At 38.9% G+C, this 17,608-nt stretch overlaps 1 protein-coding gene across 3 annotated transcripts in view; it reads right to left on the reverse strand.

Moving 5' to 3' along the window:
• LOC111868652 (cGMP-dependent protein kinase, isozyme 1) overlaps window positions 1-17,608 on the reverse strand; it is a 167,207-nt gene that overhangs the window by 12,315 nt on the left and 137,284 nt on the right. For all 3 annotated transcript variants that reach the window (XM_023859523.2, XM_023859533.2, XM_023859515.2), the window contains 6 exons: window positions 12,523-12,728; window positions 10,779-10,921; window positions 8,369-8,506; window positions 5,416-5,585; window positions 3,438-3,798; window positions 2,479-2,695 (listed from right to left, as the gene is read on the reverse strand). In XM_023859523.2, the coding sequence (XP_023715291.1) occupies window positions 2,479-2,695; window positions 3,438-3,798; window positions 5,416-5,585; window positions 8,369-8,506; window positions 10,779-10,921; window positions 12,523-12,728 (1,235 nt within the window). The remainder of the gene's footprint in view (window positions 1-2,478; window positions 2,696-3,437; window positions 3,799-5,415; window positions 5,586-8,368; window positions 8,507-10,778; window positions 10,922-12,522; window positions 12,729-17,608) is intronic.

The following is a 17,608-nucleotide window of genomic DNA, read 5'->3' on the forward strand; positions in this document are numbered from 1 at the left end:
TCTGTAAAGTTCATGTTTTCTGATTAATACATTACAGATATATTGATAAATATGGTCCATGTTCTTGAGGCAAGTCATACGGATACCAATGATGGGCTCTTGTGAGTACAATAATGAACCTTTGGATTCCTCGGAAGGCAGAAATTTCTTGACCACCTGTATGACTGTTAGCTTTTCGAGAAGGATCCTGCTCCATGAATTGGTTGGTTGGTTGGTTGGTTAGTTAGAACTGAGATCACGCCATAGCTAAAGCGGTTAGTCGCTGGTTTCCCACCGCGGCAGCCTGGGTTCAATCCCAGGATCTGGTCAAGTGGGATTTGTGGTGGACAAAGTGGCGCTGGGGTAGGTTTTCTCTGAATACTTCGGTTTCCCCTGCCAATCTTCATTCCACCAATTGCTCCACAATCACCCTCACCTATAATCTGGGGCTGGTACAATAGGCCAGAAGTGGTCGCAGTATAAGGGACTTAGTCCCACCCCACTAGCATAAAAAAAAATTAGTTAGAACTGAAGTGCTGAATGTGTAAGAGTGTCTTTGAATAGGCCGTGACTACTTCATATTCTTCAGTTTGCAGCAATTACTGATCATGATTACTGGATATGATAAAATATCCACTAAATTACTTAAAATCAGCACTTGCTATATTATCTCACCTCTAAATCATATACGTATGTAATATATCCCTCTTATCAGGGGCCTATCCTCAAAGCCTGAAGTACTCTATAGTAAAACTGCTATTTAAGAGGTGATAGAACAAATGTTTCCAACTACAGACCAGTATCCATACTGAACTCTTTCTCAAAAATCCTTGAAAAAGTAGTATATAACAGACTACTTGAACATGTAATTAATAACAACATACTAGGAAAATAACAATTTGGTTGTAGGAAAAATCTAACAACAAAAAAATCAACCTATGAACTAATTAATGAAATCATAAGTGCCCTCGATAAAAAATTACTAGTAGGTGGGTTCTTCTGTGATCTAGCTAATGCGTTCAACTGCATTAATCATGACACTTTGCTGCTCAAATTAAATTGGTATGGAGTAACTGGCAAGGCCAATAACTGGATTAAATCATAACTTGTGAATAGTTACCAAATGGTGGAAATAAAAAAAACACGGACTTATCATCAGATTGCTTAAAAATGGGGTAAAATAAGGCATTGCATTCCACAAGGATCCATACTAGGTCCTTTGCTCTTTCTTCACTATATAAATGACTTACCAAACTGTGTTAAGAATAAATTTAAACTAGTTCTGTTTGCAGATGATACTAGTATGATAGTTACCAACTCTAACCCAACAGATTTTATAAGTAACATAATGACCATGTTCGACTACTTAAATAAATGGTTCAGAGCCAACAGTCTTTCATTAAATTTTGAAAAAAAAAGCACATAACGCAAAATTCCTTGGATTACTTATAGACAGTACACTGTCTTGGAAATTACATACTGAGCAGGTACTACAGATGCTAAGTGCAGCTTGTTTTGTACTCAGATCTATTAAAACCTATGTGTCTCAAGAAGTAATGAAAATGGTTTACTATGCCCACTTTCATTCCGCTATGTCATATGGAATAATATTCTGGGGGAACTCTACAGCTAACACTAAAATCTTCAAAATGCAAAAGAAGGAACTAGAATTATCACAGGAAGAAAGACTAGAGATTCTTGCAGAGATTTATTTAAAAAATTGAAGATATTACCATTTTGCTCACAGTACACTCTCTCATTCCTATTGTTTGTGGTAGACAACAAAAGCAATGTACAATTTAAATTCTGACATCCATAACATAAATACAAGGCAAAAACACAACTTCCACCAATATTCAGCAAATATATCTCTATATCAAAAGGAGTTCACCCCTTCAGCATCAAAGCACTCAGGAGCCTCCCTCAAAGTCTCAAAAAAGCAGCTAGTAATATTATGAAACTTAAAATAACGTCGAAACATTACTTACTCACTCCTTCTAGTCCGTAGAAAAAAATTGCAATGTAAATCAACAGTAACTAGTATCAATTCTAAACTAAGTGTATTCCCAAGTATGTTGCTGTGTCATTTTGCTTATCTGCAGACTGTGCTGTATGTATCCAATTTGCATGGTAATATTAATACTGTATTATAATCTTGTTAACTTTTCAAGCATTATGTATCTGTACTTGACTTGTTCCATGTATTATGGTGTCAACCTGTATTTGGATTTACAGAATGTAAATAATTTCAAATTCAAATTCTCCATCATAAACTAGATAAAAACCACTTCAGTTGATACAGTGACATTAAATAACTCAGCACAGTCATTGGCTGTCATTTCATGGTGCATAAACTGATAGTGACATTAAATGGCCTCTCTGTAGACAGACAGACAAATATATTAGTAAAATGTCATGTGAACCCAAAGTAGGATGGATCTGAATGAGCAATATTGGTATGACTGACACTCAGATTGATATGACATAAGAGGTAGACACCTGCAGATGAAGGGGCTGCGGCAGCTCAACATGATGCTCTTCTCGCTGTACACATGTTCTTGCTGCTGCGTATCAACAATATGCTGCTTCTTGAGGCACTTGAGTGCAAATGTTTTTGTCTTATCATACATGTACTGTACCAGCTCCACCCTGCCGAACCCTCCAACACCCAGGGTTGCTATCACATCCAGATCTTCCAAATGGATATAATCGTACTCTAAGCAGATAGAAACACAAGTGTATTAGGACAGTCTGTTCACCAGACAGCATGTCACGTTGTTATTTAAACAGGAAAATATTCATCAAGATCCTGAGTCATGCAGAGTATCTGGTCTGCTGACCAGCTGACGTAACTACACCAAAACTAACTAATTCAGAGATAGAGAGATTCTCTTGAGCAGATGATAGTCAGCTGTTCAAGAATTGTATTATTGTCTTGGAGCCTTAAAAATTAATACTGTGATGTGGACAGCGCAACACTCAGTAAACACCCCTCCTCCAGCGGTGACATAACAGCATCGGAGCAACTGCCGCTGATACAGTAACAGGCCAGTCAACACTCCGTCCCCCTCCCCCACGGTGACGTAACAGCACTTCCTATTATGACATAACAGGGGACACTGCGGTTACTACGCAGTAATAAACAACTCTCGGCAGCTTTCCCCCAGCAATGCCTGTAAACACGATGTTACGCAAACAGTGGTAGCTATCGCGTAACTGTTTTCTGTGTTGTCAGTGTGGAAGCTACATAACAAGAGGGGAATTGTGTTACTGCCAATGGCAGTAGTTGTCGTACTGTAAATTGTGTAATTGTGAGAGTGAGTGTTCAATAAATTTGCTAGATCCAAGACGGCATGAAGTTATTTGTCGTGTGACCTACCCAACATCTCTCCCCCCCCCCCTCTCTCGAAGGTCCCTTTAACATTATTCTCCTGTCTATGCCTGAAACTTCCACTGACCTTGTTCACTGTCAGAGTAGATGCTGAATGAACTGGATGGCCTTGAGAGGCCTCTGCTCTCATCTCCATAGTCCTTCTCGTGGAGCTCACTGAGATCCCCAATTAGCTGTATGAAGGACTCTCGGTCAAGAGTAAGGCACTCAACACCAGGTGGAAGAGCAATGATACTGGCAGTGCGACAGTCTTCTTTAAGTAGGGCTTGTTCTCCAAAGTAGTCCCCTCGTTCAAGTATCCTGATTTCCTCTTCTTCCCTACGACCTGGGATTCGTTGGGTTACCTTAACACTACCACTGCTGATAATGAAGAAGGTGTCACCATTGGCTCCCTGACGTATTATGTGAGCACCAGCAGGATAAAATTCCTGCCAGAGACATAAACACAATGACATAAACCAGAACAGAGTCACAGCAATGACTGGGCATAGCAAGCATAGTTACCACTACTGCAAGTACAGAACATTATAATTCTCAATTTTCTCATCACTTTCGTCTGCTGATGGCCTGACCTCCACCATCACACTCAAATTCAGCACAAATGCTTGTACTCATAATGGAAACTGGACAGGAAGAAATGTTATTATGAGTAAATTCTTCTCAGAAATCATATCTTTTATGATTTAAAAGCACAAATAATGTATGTCTAATGCACAGTTTTCAGTAAGCTCAAAATAATGATGCACCAACATAACGTTCCGACATGACATAAAATATTTCTTAATCCTCTTTCTAAGGCTATATGATGTATTTAAGTATTCTGTTTCAGGAACTTTCAGTCAGTATTATCCATATGTTACATGTAAGAAATATATATGAAAGCAGAGGTAAAAAACTCAGTGTTGATAATAATTCTCAGCCTTTTGCTTTCACAAAATGGAGGACATGCCTTAATCAGGGACTTCCAGTATTAAGTCATATAAAAAGTAAGGTGTGCATCTATTATACAGTAAAACAAATATACATATACAGATATTGTAAACAGTAGCTGGAGATGTCCTACCATTTTTCTCCAGAATCACCAGAATAATCTATGCATTGTCTGTATATAAGCAGGAAGCTGATGGGAACATTCTTTATTTTATCACAAGTCGTTATCATCTGTATGGCATGATCCAAGCTGCACTGTGATTCTCCTGTCTCTTTTTTCCCTTTTGATATGCATGCCAGTGTTCTGCTCATTGCATCAAGATACAGTGATTCTCAAGTCAGCCATCATGACACTGCTGGCACCCATGCAGGGACCTCCATGCATGTGATGAAGTTCACCATAGATATGTGCAGCAACTGTTCTCCTTTGCAATGAATTTAATCACTGCATGCTGGTGAAACAATATGTTGTTGACAGCCATTTTATCACAGTGGATTGTGGGGACACTAAAGGTGTGCATGCAGTGAACATGCATTTATACTGGAAAGTATCAATATTATTCCTTACTTCACATCCTGTGTTGTACAGTATTTGGCACAGTTGTGTGTAATCCGATTGAGTTCATGATTCCCAATATGGCCCACAACATCTAGTTGGTGGCATGAGTCCTCTTACTATGTACTCATTTATTTGAAAGGAAGAGAAATTTCTGTCTTAAAGAAAATCAGATTATGGGATAAGAGATGTGTTTTTGTTCAGTAAATATCACTGGTCATGGTCTCACTATTCTTTCTTGCTTCTTCTCACCAAATGAGATAGGAGGAATCAAGTTCTGAAGTCAAAAATTTTGCTTCTTTCAATGATACACCTGCAATAATGATGGCTAACAAGAGGAAATCTGTACCTTAATATGGGTTTTAAATCTAACATTTATTTCTTACATTCTTAGAGTCTAAGTTTTGGGAGAGGTTAAGGCTTTTCAAACTATACGAACATATAGATAAATTCATATCCAGATGCATATCAAGACTGAACCAAGGATTATCTGGATAACACACTGGTGTATCATTTTGAAACTGCAATGCATGCCTATGAAAATATAGCAGAGACTTACCACTTCTAGTACATCAGCAATCTTGGCCAACACATCATTACTGAGGTTATGTAACAGAGGGACACTGCTGAGGAAATTGACATTGTCCTCCAGCCGCTGCAGTCCTGTGCGCATCATAATCTGCTGGAAAACCCTGCGGTCCAGCACCCACACCTTTGAGTCTGACACCACTGTTGAAGAGAAACAGACATGACCTACTGTTTTATGGCTTGCACTGTGCTGACAGCCATATGAGTCCTGGTACTTCAGCTGGCATATTGCTTAGTACCTTCATTGCGTGGGTGAGAGGGAGGCATGTTTAACTTGATTGAGCCTAACCACAAAATCAAATCTTTGTAAAAAAAATACTAATTTTTAAAATGCAACAGTTGCTGTTTCAAGATATTTCATTTGATAACAACCAAAATGGTCTAACACACAGCTTCGCCAGCCTAACAGACAACATTCAACTTCTGCTCAAGCCAAGTCAATGTCACATTGTGACAAACGTATTTATACAGCACTCACTGTCCGGCCTCCCTGGAGATGATAGCGGGCGCTGGCCAATCAGTGCTCACAATCGTAACTTCACCTCTAGCTCTGCCCAGCAAGCATGGTATAAAAGGTGGAGGTAAAAACTCGCTATCATCAGTTCTTCAATCATCTTCACCCCGCCGAAGACAACTAACGTAGCTACGCTGACCTCATGAAGCAGCAGCTCTCCAGCAAACAACACTGAGACAGTGGACTACACCAGCGCATGCACTACAGCGCCAGGCCCGCTAGACTCCGCTCTCATGCCGACTCATAACCGCCAAGTGGCCATAAAGAAGGCCCAGACTGTCTGACTAGGCTTGCCACTATCCTGCCCGCTCGTAACCACTCAGCGACCGTAAAGGAAGGCCCATGCTACTACTAGCACAAGCACGGCAGAACAAACGACCCTTTTCAGGGCCTGAAAACTTGTGAACAACATATATATATATCTTGAGATGGCTTCCCAGCAATTCTGTACATTTGAGAATAGTATGTACAACTGTTATAGTTTTACATGATTGTATCTTAGAACATCAACATCCCACAGATCATTCTGTATAATATCACAAATTTGCACTGCCATCATACAGTATTTTCTTGATGCACAAAATGAACTGATATATGGAACCATATGAAGGATTATGAAACCTGACAAAAAAAACTGTACTTTTATTTCTCCTGGAACTGTCAATAATAATAGTGAGCTGGCACATGGTGGGTCACCTGACTGTACAATTCTGTAGTTTTGTATGTGGATTTCGTTTTCTTCAAGGCTAAAGTGAATGTCTTATTGGGGCAGTATTACATTGGAAATTGTCAGAACAGAGAATCAACATCAAATTTTCAGCGATCTTAGAGAAAAAAGGTCTGTTACATAATGAAGAATGAACAATGGCTAGATTATAAATTTCTCTGCGGGTTAAATAATTTCAAGATGGAAGGACCTTGAAGCAAATAAAAGATACAGTCATCTAACAGCTTCAAGAACCGATCTAAATGTGAAAATGGTGACAAGTGACCACTGAATGGCTATTGAGAAGGCAGCAGAAGAACTGAACAGTAAGAGAAAAATTGTGCTAAAGTAGTACCAAAAGATCACATTTTTGTTGGGGGGGGATCCTTTCAACAAAACTGGTGGAGAACTGACCTTTTGGGGGGAAAAACCTGATGATGAGAACCTGATATTAAAGTATAACCCAAAAGAAATTGCTGAACTCTCTAAAAGCAAGTCCACGTTTCAGAGACTGATGAAAGTGCTAATGTCAAAATTGAATCAGAAACTGAATCTGCTTCCATTCTCAGGTGAGGGGTTGGGAGACACCTACTCTGTTGGGCCAATTACAAAGAATCACTGGTCCAGATAGGAGGTGGGAGATACCTGCTCTGCTGGGTTTGTTAAAAAGCATTAACCCTGATCACTGGACCAGTGACTGAGGTTAGCTCTTTCTAACAGAGCCAATAGAGTAGACATCTCCCGCCCCATCATCGGAGGATGGAAACAGATCCAGTTTCAAAAATGTTACGCTCTTTAGAATACTGGACAATGAACAAAGTCCAAAAATCCAGTAATCCTGAGTGATATACATCAATGTCAGAACCCTTCAGAATCTAATCAGAACTGAAGATCAGAGTTATGCTGGTCTGCTTTTTATATATATGTCAAAGAGTGATCCATTACAAATGTACCTCTCCAAATTTGTCAACAAAGCATTTTTTTCATAATTTAGAAAATATTCATAGCAGTACATTAATGAAAAAGACCAAACCTTTGATGAGACAAGTGGATATTAGATCATAATAATTTTCCTTCTCACACAGAACTTCCACTACTGATTTTTTGAACACATTGTCTACTCATCTGGTTTTACCATACCTAAGTTTTTCATGTTCCCAGAATTAGAAACCACTGTGAAAAGGTATCATTTTGAATAGCTTGAAGATATTCAAAGCAATGTGACAGCAGAACTGAAAGGACTTTAAGAAATTATTATTAGCAGTATTCACAGGTATGTAGCAGACACTGAAATATGCATATACAGTCAGAAAATATGAAGATGACCACATTCAATAAAATGTAATGCTAATATGTTGTGGTTGCATTTACAAAATCAGTCTGGTTATTTAAATGTCAGACCTTATTAAGATCTGCTAACACATATATACCTATTAACCATAATACTTGTATATCCATTATTGCTATTGAATAAAAACTCATTTTATTCTAATGTCATATTTTACTTTTCTATATAAACAAAAACTAAAAGACTGTGGTTGCATAATTTGTGATCTAACAATCATAAATGCCTGTAATTATATGTCCTACATTGCAAGGCATTAGTATTGTTCTCATTTATCAAATATTCATGAGACTGATGTATCTGATATTTTAGCTACATCACAAATCTGATCACATGATGACTGGCTGGTGATACGTCACCTCTGATGGAAGCAGTACGGGTGCAGTTGTACAGAATGGCAAGTTCGCCAAATGCCTTGCCTGGTCCCATCTTGCCCAGCACCTTCCCTTCCTTTATGACCTCAAACTCTCCCTCAGCAGAAACATATAAATGAGAACCTGCAAACAGATAATGCAAACAATTCTGTGTTAAAAGTCTTCAAATTGCACAAGTAAATCAGCAGTTTCTTATAAGAATATGAATGACAAAATCTTAATGGTTTAATTACCTTAAATTGTATTTTATATTTGTTAGATAAGTTGAAATCCATGTGAGAAACGTGATGAAAAGAGAAAATAGCTTCTCTGACAGAGATTGTTACAAAAGAAAGATTTTGAAATGTGATAACAGAATAGTTAATTTATAATGATACAAAACTTGTGTTAATCTATTTTAGACCACTCCCCAAAATTATGCTAAAGATATGCTACTGCATAAAATAATTTATCCTGAATTATTTTTACATTATTTATTTAGAAGACATAACAGGGCAGATGAAACAACTTTGTACTCAGAACTATCCAGCAGCTGAGTTGGCATGAGACATGACAAGTTCAATTTAACAAAAAACCTCCTAAGTGATGAACTACCATTCGTGATAGTGCCTTGTCATATGAATGGGAGAGTGAGTAAATGTCAATATTCAACATTCTGTGAAGAGATCAATATACTATCATAACAAGAACATTCATTTTACCATGGAGATGTTGAATATCCTTCATATTGGATATCAGTGTGAGATATTGATGTCTAAGTCCCTCTAACATTATTCAGGACAAGGATGGAAAGCTGTACTTTAAACTGAACATGTATACTTCACTCTGATTCTGCACAATTTATTGATCTTGATGTTCATTTATTGCAGACAAATATAAACAACCAAGGGAGCTATCACAATAATATTGCACTGCATGATATTCATCCCTGTACAGTAAATTCCCAGTTATCCTGCATGCATGGGGAATGGGGTGCACTCATTAAAAGAATCTTTCAGTTCCATCAGGAAAACTCTTACAGAAACCCAACATAAAGTGAAAACAGCATGTCTTCACTTTAGTTATTGCATGGGAGTTTTCTTAGGAGATACAGTGGATTCTTGGATGAAACATTTTAGATACACTTACTGTCCCTTTGAATACACTGAGCTAATCCCCAAACTTGTTTAATGCACAGCAAAGCGACAAATCTCCACTAACAGCTAATATAATAATACACCTCACTTGTTAGTTCAACATTCGGGGATTCACAATTGACTGGAGGGAGGGAATGAAGCAAATCACATGTTTTGTCGATCACTCTTGCATCAGAACACACGCGGCTGATGACAAGTGATGAAATAAGAGTTCATGTGATGAGGATAGAGTTCGGACTTCCCCACAGTTCACTTAACACAAGTGTATAGCAATTTTCATGTAAGCTACATAAGAACAGAAAACTAGGAATGACTAATCTGAATATAATCATATTATATTACAAGTGAAATTACATGCTTTTCACATATAATTCCCTTATAGGCCTATGAGATCAATCAAAAATCGTCCCGCGATCGACTGGTCGATCACGATCAACGCATTGGACATGCCTGTCCTAGACCATTCAGGATAGGAAAATTATCAGACAAATATTTATCTATACAGACATCACTATATGTTTGATAGAAACACATATTAATCAGTCTAACTAGTTTCACGAGTACTCCCTCCTAACTGAATCACAGGCTTTCTTGATGTATTGTAATATTGTGTTGCAATTTTTTTTCTCCAATATCTGATGAATGCAAAAGATCTGATCAGTAGCTGATCTGTTATGTTGAAACCCACTGATGATCCCCAATAATTTCATCTATATATGGAGTTAATTGTGAGGCAAGTATATCTATGAGGTTGATAATGGTGATATCTCACTATAATTGGTAGTCAGTTTTATTGCCCTTCTTATGAAGTGGTGCAATAATATACTTCTTCCGCTATTCATGCAATTCTTCCTTATTCCAAATAGAATTAATGAGCTTATGGATCTCAGACCATAATATTTAATCTCCTGCTTGAATACACGTAATTTCTGCAGGAATCTGACCACTACCTGGCAATTTATATTTTTCAACTTGACAATATGTGCTTAAGTATACAGAATATAAAATAAGTTTAAATAAAGGTCACATCTTAATGATGTTTTTATTTCATACCATAAACCATTTTCTATATGATAAACTTTTGAGATGTTTGATAAAGTTTGCGTTTAGCTTAATCTAATGTAGGGTTAATGGTAACAAGATTACAGTCAAAATGAGATTTGCTTGATAATTCAGTGATATAATCTCTGAAGAGGGTTTTGGAGAAAAAAGAGGAAGTCTGAAGAAAAGAGAAGGTATTAAGATATCCAACATCATACCTGCCTCCCCTTCCCGGATTACATAGCTGCCTTTTTCATACTCTAATGGATACATAGAATCCACCAGTTCCCGTACTTGGCTGGAGTCGAGATTCTTCAAGAAATCATTATCCATAATGGCATCTTTTATTAATTGCTTTGATCTGAAAAATATAATATCAGTATAAAACAACAGAAAATATAGGGTGTGGGCACAAATATAAAACAATGACAAGATATAGTTATCAAGGGTTATCCAACCTGTAATACCTAACACCTCAATTTTCTTGTAATAATGTTTCATTTATGCATAAATTATGTACCATATTTACTCAAGAATAAGAACGATAATAAAATTGACAATATTAAATACGTTGATACTATACGTAACTGAACATGTGGGTCTAGAGATAACCATCTAGACTTGTATTTGGGAGGTGCTCGGTTTAAATCTGTTGGACGCCGGCTATCCTAACTGAGGTTCTTCATGGTTTTACTCAGTCCCTCCAGGCAAATGCCAGGATAGTATCTTGATTAGGCCATGGCTGCTTCCTTCCAAATCCTTTCTAATTTCTCATTCATCCTACCACCAAACATTATATAGTCTCAATACTGAAAGCAAAGTCAAATAACCAACTAAAAAGTACATTACACGTCCAACGAAATCTTCATTTATTGGACATTTGTGTATGTGATAACTAGTTTTAGTTAGAAAGAGTTGTACTCTAACAAGTAGAGGAGTGAACTGGACCAAATGCATAATGGAGTGGTTACAGTTTCTAGTAAACATAACCCCAAGAAATGTTGGTTATTTTTTATATTTTGGGCTCTTATAGGACTAATTGATGTTATACTGCATTGGCTAAGATAACAACAGCGGCTGTTCCAATACTTTCAAATATTTATAGTTAGTTTGTCAAGATTCTATTGGAATTCATAAACCAAGCTGGTTCATTGATATATTGGGTTTTTGGACTTTATCCATCGTCCTGGTTTGTCCAGTGATTGAGGCTAGCGCTTTCTAACGGACCCAACAGAATAGGTGTTTTCCTTCACCTGAGGACGGAAACAGATCCAGTTTCTGAAACGTCGTGTTTTTATTTGTTATCTTAAAAACCAGGACGATGGATAAAGTCCAAAAACCCAATATATCAGTGTGTTATACACCATCGTCAGAATCCTATAGTAACTACAAGCTGGTTCATGTCGTCCCTCTTATTATTTCTTTTGACGGGGGCTGAAGGTGTGCAACCTTGTCGTTCTTGAGAAGCGGCTTCTTTAATGTTGTCCTGTATGTGTTTGTGGCCCACTGTGTTGTAGATGTGAAGACTTTAGATCTTACAGCCAATTGTATATGGTTTATATTGTATGTATATATTTTAACTTTTAGAACATGTACTGTAATAGTGGCTTCTAACTGTATTGATGTAAAAGGTGTCCCTCTGAAGATGGTCTCTGAAGACCAAAACATGTAAGGGCATGAATAATTGAAATAAGAAAATCATAACCAGTCACACTGAACAGAACTATTTCAACTTTTTCATGATTTGATGAACATTTAGAACTGTCATTACTCTGGGAAGGAAAAGTAGTGTTGAAAGGGCCGAGAGAAAAATAATTGTAAGCCTGTCAACTGGAACGGATTTGACAAGGAAAAATGTAAGGCAGACTCTTGAACCAACAGTTCATAACAAAAGGGTATTTCTTGACTAATTGAATAACTATCAACTTTTTACACTAGAATCTGTAGGAGTCAGAGGCATACCGGAAGTCCTTGTCAAATCTCACAATCTGGATGTCCTCAGCAGTCTGTCCAGCATCAGAACTTTCACCTGACACACCCTGTTTTTTGTTTGTGCTGGATGCACTGACCAACTGTTGGTGCATTTGACCAGCCATTCCATGCTGATCCTGCAGACTTGCCAACAAGTCACCATCTTGGGCAAAACTTGTTGCTTGCTGCAGTACACTCTGCAACAAACACAGTCAACTTTTTTGATAGTTATAAATAAAACAATCATTAATATAGTAATAATAAAAAAGGTAAGAGAAGGTAAAACTATCCCTGTAACAGGCCGTGGAGACCCATAGGGTTGTGAGACGTTGAGGCTCCCACATTTTCCCTACAGTCGGCTCACAGATGGCAGTAAGGTTGTCAGCCTTACACCTCCACCATTTCGGTGTTCCCCTTTAGTATCGTTCACTTCAATTGTGTATGTTTCAATGTTATATGAAACAGCCGCTGAAAGATTGCAAATATCATTAAAAGAAAATAAAAAAAAAAAAACAACAACGTGGCTGAGAGTACAAAGACGAAGTGTACAGTTCAGTGATCTCCCAAAATAAAAAGTGTTGCCTGATGATAACCCATGTGCATCCGAAACATGTAGCAGCAAGAACAACGAATGTATATATCAAGTGCATTTTAAAATATTTAACAAGCACTTTTTAGTGAATTAAATATATTTTGGTGTCTTTTAAGAAAGGATTGACTTTGTTGCATTACAGACGGAATACGTTACAAATTAAAAATGGTGCTCCAATGTAACAGGATGCTGAAATATAATAAAACAAATTAAAAATGTTGAACAGACTTCTGTATGTCACACAAACCTCTTACTTATATACTTTATCATTTTCTTGTAGAAGTATTTTAACGTTTGTCTTGTTTTGGAGTAATATTTCAGCTTGTCACTCAAGGTACTGACGTCAGTTGGTTTTAGTTCACTACTACGCAACTGATCACCATGTACTGTCTTCTTGCTCTCGTCTTGTCGCTGCCGGCCCGGTACTCTCTTATGGCTTTTTGCCGCACTATTTTATTATTACATACGAACGCTACACGCCGTTACTAACAGCAGAGTGACTGAACTCGCTAATTCCACACATTTTTATTGCGTCCTGTATACATTCCCGGACCTTCGCGCAGGAAATCGGCAAAACTCGGTATCCTCAGATTCCAGAATCATACAGGATGGGAGAGGCCGCGGTGTTTCTCGAAAACAGCGGCGCGAGTGAATGCTAAAAGGTGATCGGCCTCCACCCCTCCCGCACTGAGTCTGTACGAAAGTATTACGTCTTACTAGTTCTTCGAGTTACATTATTGTTTATCACCGCTTGGCCATGAACCCTTCGAACACTCATATTTGTTTTAATAAGGAAGCGTTTTTGTCACACATAATATCACTAGGGCTCACCAATGGAGACTACGCTCATTCATGATCCTCGGACTACAGTTCTTTAAATCTCTGAAGCACGAAGAGAAACAGCAAGAGTTGTCTATAGTCTAGTTGGAATTGTTACAACTGCCACGAGACAACAATACTGGGTACAATATATATTAGCTTCCACTGTTATTTTTCAGACAGAAGACGTGATTAATATTCAGGATCAGCGTCATCCCAGGGCGAAGATTATAGCTGGAAACCTGGACAGGGGCCACTCGTGACGAGCCGCTTTGAGGAGGGAGTAGTGTCCTGTGGACTGGGTGCGGGAAGGTGGCAGGTAACATGCCAGTAGCAAGCGCTTCCCTCTCGATGCTCCATGACTTCACTAGCTTGCCACTGGCGGCTTCTGCACTTTTTCGAATCGGACAGCCCGCGCTGCCACCAGAGGCCTATAGAATGACAACGCCTATATAAGATAGTGCGGAATTCGCGAGTTGAGTCAGCCTGAGGGATGAGTCAGTTCAATTGAGTTGAATGTGATCATCAACTTCGAAGCAGAAAATCTGGTAGCGCAGGGAATCAAACTCGGACCTCTGGATCTGTAGCCAGGAACTCTGACCACCGGACCACAGGTCACATCACATCACGTACGTTAAGAGACCTATGATTGTAAAGCCTGTTCTCTTTTAAATTCCTGAATTTATTTTTGCCTCTTTTTCATTATTCGTTTATTTTTTATGTCTTTTCTCCTCTTTCTCCTCTTCTTGGGTACTCTATCTCTCATCTCAATGCAAAAGTATATCTCATGGTTTCTTACACACACATTACTAGGACCATTAGCTGCCTTATGATCTCGGTGCGGACGTTCGCTTTCCATACATACAAGTATTTATGCTTAGAAGTTGGAGACATCTACCCAATTTAAATATTTAAGAAATCTGCATGCAGGAAACTAATATCTGTTGTTCTGGGATATTTTCCAGCCATCCTTAAGCGTCTATTTTAAACTATCTGGAATTTTTGGATTTCAGATGTGTGTGTATAGACCTAGGATTCGCAGCCATAGCAGAAGACTGGTCTAATGATTATTGAATCCTGTTGTGTTACAGAATCAAGGCATAAGGTGGCACCCTGCATAGAGATTTGTTAATGAAATTAATAAAATTAAATAAACAGTAGAAGATAAATATTAATTTTTAATGTGTTTTTTTTATCATTACATGTTACGATCGTATAGATCATCAAGTAATTCATAGATAAATTACATGATCATTGAATTTCAATGTTAAAATCTCGTAAACTGTAATTGGGTCAGATATGCTAAGCGCATGGTTTTGTATGATTCGGTGACGGCAAATGCTAAAATAATTAAAGTGCGGTTAACGACCAGGGTTCGGTTATGTGTGATTTAATGGGCATATACATATGCTTTGTGATGTAGATTGCTTGTTTAATGGTAGATATAATGTGGTTAGGTAATTGGGTTGTTTGCCGGTCACGGTAGCCGAGCGGTCTAAGGCATGCACTGTTTTCGCTCGCTCGGAAGCCGGGATCGTGGGTTTGAATCCCACTCAGGGCATGGATGTTTGTGTGCGTTTTTCTGTGTTTGTCTACAGGTAGAGGCCTTGCGACGAGCTGATCACTCGCCCAAGGAGTCCTACCGTATGTGTAAGATCTAAAAAAACCGAAGTGAAAGGGAGAGTTTCATGGAGGTAGGCCTAGGCCAAAATTGGGGCTGTAGCGCCACAGAAAAAAAAATTGGGTTGTTTATGGATGACTTTTTACTTGTTATATTCTTATTGGTTTTAGGCAGATTTATTGAGGGGATCAGCATGTCTCTAGTATATGGAAACTTCTAGTCATATTTGTAGTTATTGATGAAGAAATCTTTTGTGTTGTAGGTGAAGGGTAGTTTGTGGTTGCGTAGTTGTTAGCTGTCTTCTATACAGCTTAATTAGTGCTTAATTAAGCACTATGCCATGAAGGCATCCGGGCCCTGAATGGGCTGATAGAGCCATTGGAAAAAAAAAGAAAAAAATCGGAAAATATTGAGAAAATTTATCGTGGCCAAAATTTCTTTCACTTCTTCATACACTTCTTGTCTTCCTGATTAATTCAAATATTTCCGCCTCCTCTCGTATACTGAACGGTCCATGGTTATGTTACTTTCTATATAAGAACTGCTAATCCTGTACACCAAGTTTCCATGTTCATGCCACCTTTCGTCACCATAAGCTTGACACTAGAGTTTTATCTTCTCGTCTCGAAAGTGTCAACTCTGACCCGGCACTGGACTATGTACACTGTTGTATTACGTATCGATTGCATCACAGCTGTCTTCTTTCAAGTTAACCGTGGACTTTAGAATCAAAGATAATGAGAGGGATTGAAACCTGGGGCTGACAGAAGACGGAAGTAGAGAAAGTGCGAAGTGATTCTGTAGAAGAGTAATGTCAGTGTCACCAACATTGAGAAATGGTGCCTGTGTTAAGGAATTGGGGAGAACAAACCGGAAGGAGAAAATATCAGAGAGACTAATGAAATGTTGGTTCCGATCTGGGGAAAGAGATGAGACAGCTTGGTTGGGAGAGGCACTTTGAGAGGGGGGGGGAGAGGGGGAGAGGAAAGAATCGGGTGAGTAGGATTAAAGAGGAATTGGAAATGTTTGGTGTACGGGATATTTTTGAGCTTGGAAGGAATAAAGATAAGAACATCTGGATAAGAATAAGTTAAGAAGCACTGAATGAAGCTGGCGTAGCTCAGTCGATACAGTGACAGGCTAAGATCTGGATTACCGAGGCAGTGTCCAGACCGGCTCTAGAGCCCACCCAGCCTCCTAGTCAATGTGTACGGGGGCAGGAGGAAGGACATAATGACCGAAGTGTAAAGCTAAGCACTCATCTCCATCTAGTGCGAGGTCAAGAATGCGCAGAGCTGTACTTTCATTCCACCATACGCCTTTATGTTGGAGTGATTAAATAACAAATCGCATCTATGTCTCCAGAGTCCTCTGTTGGACCTTGGCCGCTTTTTCAGTTTCTTCATCTCTTACACAGTCGGTAGGGTTCATTGGACGAGGGAACAGCCCGTCGCAAGGCCGCTACCTTCACACAGGAAAGCACAAACACAGAATCAACGCTCACAGACATCCATGCCTCAAGTGGGATTCGAACCCACGATCCCCGTGTTTGAGCGGGAGAAGACATTTCATGCCTTAAACCGTGCAGCCACTGTGATCGGCTACTTAATCGTAGGGATACACTTAAAAAACATGCATTGATATAGAAAGGAGAAATATGAAAGTCGCGATAGGGTATCGTAACAGACAGAGAGAACTTCACTAATGCTGGATACGTTAACAGTTTAAGGAGCAACTGGGAAAAATTATATATATGGACCGCCTTTGTGGTCTAGTGGTCAGAGTTCCTGGCTACATATCCAGAGGTCCCGGGTTCGATTCCCGGCGTTACCAGATTTTCTGAGTAGTAGTAGGTCTGGAACTGGGTCCACTCAGCCGCGTGAGGATAACTGAGGAGATATATCACGGATATAGCGGCTCCGGTCTAGAAAACCGAGATTAACGGCCGTGGGGATCCGTTGCGCAAACCACGCGACACCCTCTATCCGCAAAAAATTGACACCAACTTCGTCGACAAGCGGCGGTCGCTCGGTCGGTATAATTCG

This window comes from Cryptotermes secundus, unplaced genomic scaffold (genome assembly GCF_002891405.2).
Source record: "Cryptotermes secundus unplaced genomic scaffold, Csec_1.0 scaffold280, whole genome shotgun sequence".
In the NCBI taxonomy this organism is placed as follows: Eukaryota; Metazoa; Arthropoda; class Insecta; order Blattodea; family Kalotermitidae; genus Cryptotermes; species Cryptotermes secundus.